Genomic DNA, 14,470 nt, shown 5'->3' with positions numbered 1-14,470 from the left:
CATGTAAAAGGAAAGAAATGTTCACCCTATTGATGGCTATGGAACATATGCTCTGCAGAGACCTTCGAATAATCCAATATGGAGGAGTGACTTGACTTAGGTTAGAACAATAAAAGAGTTGAGGATTGACTTAAAATCCTGAAGAAAAAAAAAGTGAAAAATCAGAGACATCTACAATTTGTGAACTAGGTTAGCCAGCAAAGCAAATCAACTACAACTCCTGTACATTCCAACTGCTTTCATAGAATCATATCTAGTGATTATCCAAAATAAAGCAAAGATTTGGGTGTTTATTGCCACTGGGTTTGTATGATCCTGAAGAAGGTGCGCCATTGATTCGTATCAGATCCAGCTAGCACACATTGATACCATTGGCAAGACCGCTAGACCGGCCTCATGTGGTTGAACGGATTCTTGATAAAGACATTGATAGAATTCAATGTCGGAATCCTGTACCTTGCAAGTAGAGGATTATATTCCCATCATGCCCCTCCTAAATGTGTGGGAGAGGAGTGTGAGAGGAGCACAATGGGATAGCAAATCTGGACTCAACAGAATCCCATTTTCGAAAGGAACAATTATTTAATAGAAGGGAACAACAAAGAATTCTGGAAAAAGTTATTCATTATTGAGCTTCAAAGAGTTGCAGGTAAAAGGACAACCTGATTGAATGTACATCTGAAGGGCTGAACCCTGAACCTACTGCAAACTTGTACACAAAATACTGGCTAGACATGAGGGACCCTGTTTTTCCCAACAGTAACCTTAAGAAATGCAAGCGCCCATGAGCTTTCAATGGTCAAAAATATTGAGGATAAATATTGCACCAAACAGAGAAAATGACTAGTATTGGCAAATGATCACCCCAGTGTAGTGGGATGATTCTATGCACTTCCCATGAAAGGCCTAGACAATCATTCATCTATATACAGATTTGATACAATACCCAAAGATGAGGAGTTTGCATGTGGTGCTACAACTTACTCATCATCATCTTTAGGAACATCATACACAACATCAAAATAATGGGCGATCATTTTCATTGTAAGGCCTGGAAACCTGTGAAAACCCACAGGTCGTGGATCAATTCTGACAAACGGCCACCCCATCGTCTGTGCAGCATCGCATTCTTCCCCTCCATCTCCAATCACACAGAACCTAACATTTGGTCCACTAAAACGCTCCTTGATCCATGTAAAGCATTGGAGCTTACCAACATCCCATGAACTGTAGACTGAAGAAATCAGAAACCATCAGTAGGCAGATCATGATATTAAAGCAGCCAGAAAGCCATAAACAGGCTAAGGTAACACCCTTAGGCGTTCAGAAAAAATTTACGAGGCAATCATCATAAAAAGAAAAAGCCCATCAGATTGCTGATGAAGTTTCAATCAAGCTCTGGTGAAACAGTATAGGATCATAAATAGTAAAGCATGACCAAGTCCAACCCTCAAACCCCGTCACCCCAAAACTGAAAAACAGAAAACAGAAAACAGAACAGAAAACAAAAAAGCACCCATCTTACAATCAGAAGGATCAAAAAGCCTAGCTTTTGCAGTCTCCAGCTAAATATTTCATACAGTACGCGTCATAATACTTTACCTTCCATAACTTTACTGACCAGCTTACAATAACCTCCTCATACCAGAAAGATATACAACGGAAGCTATTTTTAATCTAAAAGGCTCGTGGAAATATATGGAGAGAGCAAGAAAAATCTCCACAGGGTTTTTGTTTATCTATTCCAAGCCTACAACAAAGTCCCAACTCCCAAGAGATTTAATCACATATCTAGAGAAGAGAAGGGTTTCATGAGAATTTATGGACATAATTATAAATATGTATGATGACGTGGTGACAAGCGAAAGAATTGTGAGGGTCAAGATAGTGAGTTCTCAATCCCATCTGGGTTATCTCAGGGATCATCCTTAAGTTCTTGATGTAAACTCTGTCTGGGATTTACTTGCAATTTTGTTATGGAGATCGGTATCTTTGAATCCAGGGTTTCACCCAAACCATTCCCCACCCCTGATAACCCAACATCATTGCTTAAAAAAGCTTTTAAAGAATCTTTGAAATATGATGATACAACTAAATTTGTGCAACTAATGACAATGGGGATATAGGAACAAAATTAAGGGTGGAACAATAAACATTTTATCAGATTAAATGATGAACTACAACCATGCCATTTTAATGTGTAGTTCAATTTTTTGGTTGGAGTTTCCATTTTACACTTCGTAACGAATTGTTCACAACCCTATAAAATTATATAAAAGGGGAAAGGACTCTGAAGGCCCAATTCAACTTGCTTTTCCAGAAATCTGAATTCCATTAAAAAAAAAAAAAAAAAAAAAGAAAAGATAAAGATTCAACTAACTTAATAACCACAGGTATCTCAGTAAGAAAAAATTAAATTCATGGTTTCATGAACTCCAGATGAATCACTAGGGTATTCAACTTAGCGCATTCATTAATATGGTATATTTTTTATCAAAAAATAAATAAAAAACTATTCAAAATGCTGGACATACAAAGTACAGAATTCAGTAACGAAACAATATAAGATATGCAGAAGTCAGAGAATATATAATAAAAACACAAAAATTATTGCCGACGAATAAAGTTGAAGGGAATAAAAGGAATTAACTAACCATTTGAAGTAGTTAATACATCATCCAGTCGAAACAGCAAACATTTAACAAGGCTGGGTATTAACGATCCAGAAGTCACTAAAACATTAACGTTCTGGTATCCTGTACCAGTAGAGATGTCAGATGATGCAACATGAGGCAACAATTTGTTTTCTCCTGAACACTGCTCCAAGAACCTCCTTGCTGCATGGCCAAAAGATAAAAATTATTAGAACATAGAGTTGAAACATAGTTGTGCACATGCAAGTTTGGTAAAATTATTCATCAAAAAGAAAAAAAAAGTTTGGTTGAGTTCCAGATCAAGTTAGGTTCTTTTTCAAAAAAGAATTTATTGTAAAGGGAGAAGGAAAGAAACTAAGAACTCTACTCATGATGATCAGTACATAAGAAAGACTCTAACAATAGGCTAAGTAAGGCACTGTTTGTTTGCTGAATCTGAAATGAGGTGAGAAAAAGTTTGAAAATTTAAGTTTTTCTATGAAATCCCAAAGTGTGGCTTGTTTGGTTCACTGGGGTGGGAAAGTTGGCAGAGCATCCTTAAATTAAGGAAGCTTGTCTGCTAACGTGGCATGCAAACTTTCCCACCCCATCCCTTTTCAAAGTCCCACAAAATAGATGGAATTTTGTGGATTCCACACAACAAAAGTGGGACCCAAATTTGAAACTTTTTCACAAAATCATTTCCTTCTCTTTCCTGATCCCCCCAACCCATTACATATGGGTCCCACGTGTTTATTTTCCTCACCCCTCTTTTCTCACCCCACCTTTCCAAACAAATGGTCCCTAAGAGAATTCAAGAATTTCAATTCGAAGAAAGGCTTATATTTAGAGATGACCCTCCTCACCCAAGTAGTCTTGCATGTGAACGAAAGGGACCAAAAAAGGAGGTCAGCTTTTAATCTCAGATGGTTTTAAGATCCTACAAGTTTTGAAGATAATGGACCCAAGGAACCACCTCTAGGGTATCAATATCTAAAAATGATTTGTCAAATGAGAAGCAGGGAAAAGAAATAATGATTGAATGAAATTTTTACTAATAATATGATGTTTAAACACAGATTAGCAAAACTAAATAAAGAGTAAATGAGAAAATTAAACAGAGGAATAAAGCAGAGGATCTCCTGAGATCTGGCCTTCCAAGGAGAATATTGAACTCTTGTAATACAAGTGAAAGTAAACTAGATAAGTAATATACACCAAATGGTGTTGAATATGGAAACAAAAATAAATAAGCAAGACTACCCATGGGTCAAAACTAACAAAACAATAGAAAGCATTCAGCACAAATGGACAGCCTAGATGACCAAAAAACAGAGAGTAAAAGACAAAGCCCTCAGCTGATCTACAGAAAGGTTTCCATCAAGCAATTTTGCATGGATCAGAACCAATCAATCTCTCATGAATTTCCTAGCTGACTTATAAAGACTCTTCAATTATCGAGTCTAACAGAAAAAGAGATCTACTACTGCTACACTTCACTACCAAATAAATGAAATTTTCTAATGACTGCAACTACAATTTCACTGAACCCTATGAGTGCTTTAGCCGCTTCCTTAACAAACAGAATTAGAAACTTAATACAGCCTCTAGCTCAAAATAGTATTTTTACCTGAACAAAAGTTGGGGGTTTCCATTCCTAATTAAGTTAAATTCCCATAACCCATCACAACCTAAAAACCCATTGGCAACTTGTTCATTACTTCTCAAAAACAACTAGGTCTGTGAGGTATTTTCTGATTTATGTCTTATTCACAAGCTTCAAGCCTCAATAAAGTCATGCTATGAAGAAAGTTTTTACCTTCCAAAGTTAACCTGAAGAAAGTGATAAAATCAATGCACAAATTTGACTTAAAATTCAAAGAAGTTGCTCAATGGATTATATAACCAAGAACAAGAAAACCCACTCTGTTGTCTAAAAGATCCTCTGGTACCCTACCTTAATTCAGAAACCAACTAGATGAAGCTATTTCCGGTGATAAGATGAGAAGACTAGTCAAAGCAACTACATGGAGACTAAGCATTTCAGACTCCAAGATAAAAAGCTTTCCACAAGTATCTCTAGCTATGAATACTGTTTATATGTAAGTGCGAGTAAATGGTAAAATCAAGTAATAATAACACAAACTTCTAAATTCAAAACCTTCACGAGTGCATTATTTATTTATTGTGTACGGGATACACCAAAAAAAGGGATATTTAGCATTGTAGTTATTGTAATGAGGGAGTGGATGTCTTGAAATTGCACACACCTGAGGAAAGCCATCTATCTGTGTAATTGTCAGTCAAATCATACAGATCATCCCAATGCTTTGTCATCTCTTGATCAAGAACTCTATGCAAACCCTGCAATGATGGAAGGAGTTGAGCTATTTCTTAAAACATACTACAATACTTTACGTGATCACAACAGGTTTCATGATAGTAAATCATTTACTAGATCTCTCAGCAACATTTATTTAATCAAGTGTAACAAAAAAACATTCCACTGACCTTTTCTAAGTATTGAAAGATGCATTTTTGTAACCGAATTGCTAGAGATTCTTTGTACTTACAAGAAGAATTTACAGCTTACTAATAACTGAGTATGTCATTCATCAATATGTTTGACCACAGAAGAATAAACTCCAAGTAATCATAAACTCCCTTATTAGCTATTCCTGTAAATTCCTACCATCCAACAACTTGTGCCTTAAAAAATAAGACCTGGTACATTGGCATCTTCAGGTTGCATCAAAAAAAAGAAATTTCTCTTTGTAATTTCCCCAGACATAAGAAAGTTGGGTCGGTGGAGACCTTCCAAGAATCTGTATAGTTTTGTTGAACCTCTCCTTCATACTCATAGGCAGCCACTTCCAGCCCTTCTACTTCCTAACATTGTACCCCAGCCTGGCACCCTACCCTTGCCCCCTCATCCTTCCTGTACCCATCGTCCCCTTGGCATCTACAATAAGCACGATTGTAGCTTCCCCTTTTCCCAAAAAGTGGCTCCATTTAACCTATTTGGTGCCTGTCAGTGAGAAGATTATGCCCCTAACTAAGGAAATTAGAGGGCACACCATTTTTTTGTGACCCTATTCCAAATGGATAATGGTTGTCCTGGTGCAGTCCAGGTCTTTTGCCCGTGAGGCTTGGTTCTCTTGTGTTGCTTTAGTGTGCTTTCAGGACGCTCTCATATTTTCATTACAACCCCCGCACCCCTTTTTCTCTCCTTTGGTTAGTGATTTTGAGGGGTTGGGGGGAGTCTGCTTTTACTGTGGTCCTAGCCTTCTACTAATTAGACAAGATATAGTTTACTAAAACAAGGAACAGAAGAAAAGGGGCCTTGCTCCAACACTCTACACGAAAAGGGAAGTTGATAAAGTCAAACAACACTTTACCACTGAAATAATTAATTTTAAAAGAAAAAATAGTTCTTTATCACCACCAAGAATTCAGATTGACAAAAAGGTGAATCTGCAATATGAATACGAGCGCAAAACTATGATAAAATATGGAAAATAAAAGCATACATAGTATGAACCTACATGGATCAGTATACAAGAAACTAGGGAAAAACAAATGATGGCACTTTGCTCAAATATTGGATTAAAAAAAATAAACACCATTAACAAAAAGACAGACATATCAGGGAAAACACTGAAGCATAGCAGTTACATACTGAGTACCTGAGTGTACTTTTCAGCTATAAGTCTATGTCGATATGCCAGTTTCCTTCTATTGAGATCATCATATGGAGGACAGAGATTGTCATTGGCAAAATCATAATCGGATAGATCCAGCCCATCATCATACTCCCGTAATGAATCAATAAATGGTTTATTATATTCCTCAATCTGATAAACATGTACAAAATAAAGTCAGTACCCATTGAAAAATTACATCTCAAAAGAGAAGTGAATGTTCTAATGGCACAAAGAAAATGGAAGTCCCACATGCAAAAGAAAAAGGGAGGATAGAACCATATATCAAGGCCAAACTTACTTGTTCATAGAAGAAATATTCATCACAAACACGCAGAATGTGTTCCTCCCAAACTTTTCCAATCTCAATACCCTTCTGTACATCCTTTGAACCATGGAAAGCTTCTGCATATGTTCCATTCAACAGTGACTTCAATAGTATAAGCGTCTCGTCCATGTCCCAGATATATACATTTATCTTCTGATCCATCGTATTTTTAGCCTCCACTTCCACACTCTCAATATCATTTATTGAGGTACTTTCCAACGATTTGGCCATTTTCACAACTCAAAGACAGACTTATGAACTCATTAAAAGCCTGGAACAAGAGTAAACTAATATTCTCAATCCAAAATGAGATAAACACCCAAAAGGAGCAGAACAAAAATACCCAAAATCAAAAAAATATTCTATTATCCGGTTGCTTAGCTAAATTCGATTTCTCCTTTGACCTAATGTTGTCATGATCAACTTATTGGCGAAAAATGCCATAATTATAAATTTTTTCCATAGGAGTTCATTGATTTACAACATTTATCACCAATTAATGGGAAGTGAACATAAACAACACTACCCAATTTGACAAAAACTGACTTACAGATGAAAAAGTTCAAAACTTTTTGCCGATGATGGAAACTGAGAAGATCATAGAACGGCTCCAAATACGAATTACCCTGAAACCAAAACAAGTCACAGCGTGCGAGAGGGTCCTTACCTTATACAAAGATTTAACGTAAAAACAACAGTTACTTTCTCTTAGACCTAACAGAAATTTATAGATCAATTGGAAGAAAACTCACCTTTACTTTGGCAGAGCATCGAAGCTTGCGATTTGGTTTTGCGAGTGAGATTTCTGTGCCAGGAAGAGGCTTCGAACCTTCGGGTCGGAGACGAGTACGGAAAGGGGAGGAGAGAGAGAGAGGTGCACGAGTTTTTCCACACTTTTCCTACCAATCACAACCGTTTGTTTATTGGGCCCCATGTTTTAAATGGCGGTTCATTGGTGGGCCGTATCTTTGGACGGCCTTGTTTTGCCAAAGTGGGTTTGAACTAGGGTTTCACAAATCGGTGAATCGGATCTAGAATCGGTGGATTCTAATGGAATCAGTCTGGATCACTTTGAGACTTTGATTTCAATCTTTTTAGGTTGGAATATTCACAACAAAACTCCCCCATTTCTACCTCTAACCAGATTCAGAGGTTCCTCAAACTGATGCAAGCCAGTTCTGATTCGATCTGAATCAATAAAAAAAAATTCAATAATACATTTTGATGATTTAAATTCAATTTTTATGTCCACAAAAAAAAAATTTCATGGAGCCACCTTAAGTGGGGGGCTAAATTCTTGACTGCCCCCTTATATACAAAAAAAAGTTCTTCTCACCGGCAAATCAAATCCTATTTTATGTCGCAGGTTGATGATTAGGTTAGATATTCTCCTAGTGTGTAGAGAAGAAGATGAGTTAGAAGAGAGAGAAATTAGGGTTAAAGGATTAGAGATTATGGACACTTAGATTAGAATTATACTCTAATCATTCATCTAATGGTTTGTGAGGGGTATATTGGTTTTTTTTACAACTAAGACTGTATATAAGTCATTTTTTATTTATTTTTGGTAAAGTATATGAGTCATTTCACAACCTAAGCTTAACAGTCAAAATACTTGACCGCTTAGGGGAGTAACTTGAAATATTTTACTTTAAGCAAGGGGGCGCCGTAGAATTTTTGCATATAAGGGGGCAGTAAAAAATTTGACCCCTACTTAAGGGGGCCCATACAAAAAAAAATTTCAAATTTTATATATGGTAGTATTGGTCCAATAACACATTTGGATTTGTATTTTGTAGTTTGGAATTAACCCATTTTAAAAAAATTAGAATTTGTAGCTTGGAAACCCACCTAAAAAACCTAGAAATTATGGTGCAGACAAGACCCATGTAGGCGACCCCGTCCAAAGTTTCTTCTTGATTAGGCCATTCGCATGGTCTTTTGGAGATCAGCCCAACAAAAACTAAATCCCAAGGTAAAGCCAAGCCCAAAAGAGCATAAGTCCAGCCCAAATTTAAGCCCAATAAATACCATGAAAAAGAGGTGGTTACTCTATTGACATGAACATAGCAATGAAAAAAACCCATCCCTTAGCCTAGGTGACCTTGTCTATTGCATGTACGACAGTTTGGTCAATTTTCGCTCCTTGGTTCGGACCGAACCTTGTGTTTCATGCATCTATCTGTTGTATTTTTCCCTTCTTTGATGTGTCTGTATTTTTTTTTTTGTTCTTGAATGAAGTGTTATTTACCCAAAAAAAAAAAAACCAGAATTTCTAATCCATAAAAAGAAAGGCATAAATCTAGCTGAACCATTGTATAAATAAACCTTACCATTAAATCTATTGAACTAAATCTAAACCATTTATGATGGGCGATTCAGATTTAATCCTACTAAATTCAATGGTAAGATTTTTAAGACTGTTCAGCCAAACAATTTATACGAACGTTCAACCACCACTTTCCAATAAAGAAAATTCCAAAATTAAAATTAGCTATGATTACTCTTGAATAGCAATTGGGTAGTAATCAATAATCTTATTTAAAGAAAAGTATTAATTGGATTTGAGCTGGAATTTTTTTTTTCTTTTTTCAAACTGCCGCACTGGTATCTCTTGTGAATCTTGGATCACAATACGTGACATTTTTTAGATTCAACGGCTGTAATCTTTCCAGTCCTTGTAATCCCACGACCCACATGTACTTAACTGAGGAAGGCATACATGGAAAAGGTAGATGGCAACAGCGAAATTGCTAGGACCACCATGCTATGGGCTGGTCTTCAGGCACATATTGGTGGTCCTAGAAAACAGAATTTTTTTTTTGGGGTAAACAAATAGATTATTTGTTAATCCAAGTAAATTTCCAGAACAGAACAGAAGATGATTAATTTTGATGTTGACTTTAGGCACCATAAATGTTATCATAGTTGCTAGCATCAGCTGAAAGAGAAACTATTCCCAAGAAAAATATCAAGCTTTGAAAATATTCTAAGGGATCATCTTTTTTGACTCATTTATTTCTATTATGAGAGAAACAAGTATACAACATGACAAAGGAACAGATTCTCACCCACAAGCTTACTGCCTTACTGGATATTCACAATTTGAAAAAGCTTGACGTGGGGACCAATACGGCAATACCAAAACCATAAAAATAGCTCAGCAATGATTGACAGCTCCATGCCCACAGTTTTCTAATGGTGGAGAAGAAACCTCCATGGCCAAATTGCAACTTGCACTTCTTTCCAATTTTAAATAAGTCGAGCAGAAGTTGCATGAACCATGTCTTGATTCATATAAATACATAAATTACTATTTTGATTTATCTGCAACCACCCATTCCAACTGGACTTCATTCATGTGACTTTTTTTTATTATCAAAGAAAGGCAAAGTATTATATTAGTTAAAGCCACAAGTACATATTTTGGTTGTATCTATTACAACCACTCTGTTGTGATACTCTAGTGCAGAAGATTCATATGCTATATGGTTAAACCATTGTTTGAGCATTGGCTGGTTACACCCACTAAGGTGAGAGTCTTTAAATTACATCTTAGTTAACCAAAATGGGGACTATATGAGGTTGGCCTAAAGTTGGGGTTCCGTGGTGGGGGGAGGTGGAGCACATTCTTGTCATCACACCAAATTCATCCAGATTCCTTTTCTGTGCTTGATCCAACCCATCCCTCCCCACTAGTATGGCCTCGTCTACCTTTCCTTCCCTTATTCTTCCAGACTAGCATTATTTTTCCTTTTCCAAAAGGCCAACCCCCCACCCCCCCTTTTTTTTTGTTGTTTTTTGCCCCCCCCCCACCCGGGCAAAGAAAAAAAATTTTTTTTTTTTTTTTTTACAAATAAAAAAATTTTAAAACCCCCACCAAATCTTTTTCCACCTAAAGGAGGTTGGACTAAATTGTTTTTTTCCCCCCAATTTTTTTCTGTTTGATGTCATACTAGATACAAGGCCTCAGCTATGTATATCCTTTCTCACTATTTCTCTAAGGTTTACCCTAGCTTTTAAGTCCCTTCAATCTGGACTATATCACCTCTCCGTATGTGGGCATTTATAGGTTTCCGTTGAACGTGGTCGTACCACCTCAAACGACTTTTTTGAAGCTTATTACTTATCTTATCCTTCTTAGTGTTGCCACTCATCCATCTTAGCATCCTCATTTCAGCTACACTAAGTTTATTTATATGATTCTTTTTAACAGCCCAACACTCTGCACTGTACATCATAGCTAGTCAAATAATGATACAATAAAATTTTCCTTTAAGCTTTAATGGAATACGCCTATTAAACAAGACCCCGCCCTCCCTCTTCACTTCATCCATCCTATTTTAATTCTTTGGGAAACATCATTTTATATATCACCTTCTTTTATTTATGATTGAACCTAAGTATCTAAAACATTCACTCTGAAGAATCTCCTTATCGTCAAGTATCACTAGGGTTACAAACTAGATATTTTATCTTCATTCTACTAAGTTTAAAGCCTCTTGATTCCAAAGTTGCCCTCCATAATTCTAATTTGGTATTAATTCTCCACTTGAGTTTCATCACTAAGTAACAGAAACATGTAATTGCAAAATGCCAATTCTTATTAATCATACTTTTTCAGATTTTTTTTTTTGGGGGAGAAATTATGTTACATGAGGAATACAGGACAAGGAGAGTTGATGAGTTTTACATGATCTCCAAGCAGAATTATTACAAGCAAATTTACAGTAATGGAGGACAAATCCACATGACTCTGTAAACAAAAATCACAGCTCCAAGGAAAACTAAAAAGAACACAAAGTATACAAATTGCATTATTGAGGAAATTGTAGAATCAAGACCTCACTGCTTCACGAATATGTTTCTTTTGTAGGCACTACACTACTGTGAAAAACCATGACAAGACGCCCTTCTTCTTCTTCTGTGGTTGAGATTGTACATCCTTCATTGCAACTACATCAGCCATGTACTGAACAACTTCCTGATAAGCAAACATGAGGAAGAGTTACATAAGAAAATCTGATGTTAGAAGAAAAGGGTAGGGGGGGCTTAAAGCCAAGACATCATGGTTTTGAGCAAAGTTAGATTGAGCTATACCTGAGCCCCCAGTTTAAGTATTTGTCTTGGTGGCACTTCCAATGGAGTCCCATCTGCATGAATAACTCTAAGCTTTGACAAGAACCTGAAAGATTCTGGAAGAATTCTTATCTGGTTGTTGCTAATATCCAATTCTTCAAGCATGATAAGATCACCAATTGACCTTGGTAGGGCTGTCATATCCGCAAAGTTATTACTAATGTTCAATTTAACAAGATTGATGGCAAGACACAAGTTTTCAGGAAGATTTGCAACTCCATTGAAGCTGATGTCAAGTTCTTTCAGACTAATAAGATTACCAATTGTTGTAGGTAATCGTGTAAGTCTGTTGTAGTGCAGTGTAAGAATCTCCAAGCATTCAAGCTTCCCAATTGCTTCTGGAAGTGCTTTTAGTTGATTGAAGTCCAATCTCAGCTCCACAAGTGATGAACAAGACCCAATTGTGTAAGGGAGTTCCTCGAGCTCATTCGTTTCCACATTCAATCTTTTCATACGAGTTAAATTTCCCAGAGTTGGTGGCAGAACAGTTAAATTGTTTGAGCTCAAATCAAGAACAACAAGATTCATCAAATTCCCGAAAGAAGCTGGCAGAGAACTTAATCTGTTTCCACGCAAGTCTAGCTCAGTAAGGTTGACAAGCTCCCCAAATGATTCAGGAAGGTTTATCAGTTGGTTTGACTGGATGTCAAGCTTTGTCAATGCCTTGAGGCCACCAATGCTGGATGGAAGAGTCATAATGCGATTTGCAGACAAATTCAACTCAGTTACATTGCTTAATTTCCCAATTGACACTGGAGGACTCTCAATCTGGTCCACTAACTTTCCTCCCAGGTCAACAACTCTAGCTCCAGTTTTAGCCAAGTTTTCGATTAAGCCTGCAACCTTCATTAAGCTTAGTTTGCCTAAATCTCCTGCACCCACACAAACATCCATACTACACTTAAGACCATTGAAGGTACTTCCACATTTCAAAACCATATGGGTAATTAGGGATGCAAATATACAGAACCCAGGAACAAGAAAAAGTGAGACATTACAGAATAAGTCAATTTCAGAATGGTCACAGGGATAAGAAGAAGATGCCCATGTCATTAATAGGCCCCCTTTTTATTCAAATTACATTTGTTAAGATGCTACCAAATTTGAGCATCTATTCTTCTTGAACAGTAACCTAACAGACATTTCCAATGAAAACCCACTAAATTTATCTTCATATAAATGAAGACATGACAAAGTTCTAAAGCAAACAGATCAATTTAAGAGATTAAAAGCAAAGCATTTAAAGTTTCATATCATGTAGATCCATGTATATATGAGGGTAGGAAAGTATATCAAGCAGAGCAATTAGTACTCAAAAGAGAATAACAATTAAAGGCAAAAGAAAAGAAAAAAAAAAATGTAATTTCCATGCTCACCTGCGGGGACATCTGAATCAACTCCTGCGATACCCGTTTCCCTGACCAGACTGTGATCACTAATTGTTTTACTTCTAGAAACTGGGGTACCCAAATCCACCGGTTCATGATCCTGGGTATCTCCAGAAACAAACCCAGAAGCCCTCTGAATGAGATTATCAATAGTCTGAAACATCTTCTCGAGATCAACCAAGTAACGAGCCTCTCTTCTTTGTTCATGATTCTGCAAAATGACTGAATTCTTCTTCACTTCCTGCAATACAGAGAAAAGCTCTTCTGGGACATCCTTGGGTTTCTTCTCACTGGAGATATCCTGAAACTTCATCTGTTCTTCACTGTCTATAGTTCTGAGAACAGATTCAGCTGCTTCAACCTCCTCAATGGTGGGTCTCGGTGGTAATGATCTGTAGATTCTCATTATCTCATCAACAGTCTCGGTAAAAGCAGGCGATGGGTTTTGTCCAGATTTTACAGCCATCTCTGAAATCAGTATTTTCAGGGATTGGGATTCACTAGAAGGGTTTCAAAAGATAAAACAGTGCAGCAAGGGTTTTGGTGGAGAATGGATTTTCTATGTAACACTGAGGGGGAGAAGAGGAGTTCTGCTCTTCTGCTTCAACAGAAAATATGATTCGAGGATTCGCTTTCTACTTTCAGTTTTTATACATAGAGTGGAAGACAGGAATTCCAAAATCATTGAGTAAAAGAAAACCGGGTTCGATCTTCACATAACCGGGGTTAACCACAATCAACCCGGGTCGGTAGGATTTCTTGTATCATCCTATGAAATTTTATTTTTGGAGAAGATCTTAATCATCAATTAAATAAATAATAATAAATAAAATAATTTTTGATGTTTGGGTTCCTTTAGTGTAATATATTACGTGTGGGTTCTCCAAGTTAGGGTTCTCCAAGTAAACTAACATCATTAGCCACTATTAAGCATATTCAAATTTTAAACATGAACTTACTAAAATACTCATTAGGTTATTTAATATATTGTTAATATATTGTTTTAAAAAGAGATAATTGCTTATAATTATATGGTTAATATATCTATATATAAAATAACAAAATATATTAAATAGCTTGAAAGGCATTTTGGTACATCTACGTTTGAATTTTAAATATATTTAAAAACAATTAACAGTTAGTATCCACAAGTTAACAAATATGATATATTTTTCATAAACTTGTTTTATATTTTATATTTATTTAATCAATTATTTTTCTATTTCGATTCTTATATAGAAATAGAATCATAATCTTGTAAAATTGGGGGCATGAATTTCT

The 14,470-nt window shown here is 36.3% G+C and overlaps 2 protein-coding genes across 2 annotated transcripts; both read right to left on the bottom strand.

Moving 5' to 3' along the window:
* Positions 1 to 577: 577 nt before the first annotated feature.
* On the bottom strand, positions 578 to 7,523 carry EYA (eyes absent-like protein). The gene is made up of 7 exons (XM_089159519.1): positions 7,415 to 7,523; positions 7,213 to 7,288; positions 6,636 to 6,933; positions 6,320 to 6,487; positions 4,904 to 4,997; positions 2,655 to 2,837; positions 578 to 1,234 (listed from the first exon to the last, which is right to left on the bottom strand). The coding sequence occupies exons 3-7, from the start codon at positions 6,891 to 6,893 to the stop codon at positions 981 to 983; spliced, it is 957 nt and encodes a 318-aa protein (XP_089015645.1). The 5' UTR covers positions 6,894 to 6,933; positions 7,213 to 7,288; positions 7,415 to 7,523; the 3' UTR covers positions 578 to 980.
* Positions 7,524 to 11,171: 3,648 nt separating this feature from the next.
* LOC149013277 (uncharacterized) lies at positions 11,172 to 13,796 on the bottom strand. The gene is made up of 3 exons (XM_089158873.1): positions 13,178 to 13,796; positions 11,763 to 12,673; positions 11,172 to 11,646 (listed from the first exon to the last, which is right to left on the bottom strand). Exons 1-3 carry the CDS (start codon positions 13,653 to 13,655, stop codon positions 11,542 to 11,544), a joined length of 1,494 nt encoding a protein of 497 aa, XP_089014999.1. The 5' UTR covers positions 13,656 to 13,796; the 3' UTR covers positions 11,172 to 11,541.
* Positions 13,797 to 14,470: the final 674 nt, after the last annotated feature.

Source organism: Hakea prostrata, chromosome 6, assembly GCF_041222555.1.
Source record: "Hakea prostrata isolate BN-2017 chromosome 6, UWA_Hpros_2, whole genome shotgun sequence".
In the NCBI taxonomy this organism is placed as follows: Eukaryota; Viridiplantae; Streptophyta; class Magnoliopsida; order Proteales; family Proteaceae; genus Hakea; species Hakea prostrata.
This window is presented reverse-complemented; position numbering and strand designations above follow the sequence as displayed.

Coding starts and splice junctions, on each gene's coding strand:
- EYA (XM_089159519.1), bottom strand. CDS start 6,893: ATGGCCAAATCGTTGGAAAGTACCTCAATAAATGATATTGAGAGTGTG. Junction 4,998..6,319: donor TAGCTGAAAAGTACACTCAG/GTACTCAGTATG, acceptor CCATCATTGCAG/GGTTTGCATAGAGTTCTTGA. Junction 2,838..4,903: donor AGATAGATGGCTTTCCTCAG/GTGTGTGCAATT, acceptor TTGGCCATGCAG/CAAGGAGGTTCTTGGAGCAG.
- LOC149013277 (XM_089158873.1), bottom strand. CDS start 13,655: ATGGCTGTAAAATCTGGACAAAACCCATCGCCTGCTTTTACCGAGACT. Junction 12,674..13,177: donor TGATTCAGATGTCCCCGCAG/GTGAGCATGGAA, acceptor GTGTGGGTGCAG/GAGATTTAGGCAAACTAAGC. Junction 11,647..11,762: donor TACTTAAACTGGGGGCTCAG/GTATAGCTCAAT, acceptor TTTGCTTATCAG/GAAGTTGTTCAGTACATGGC.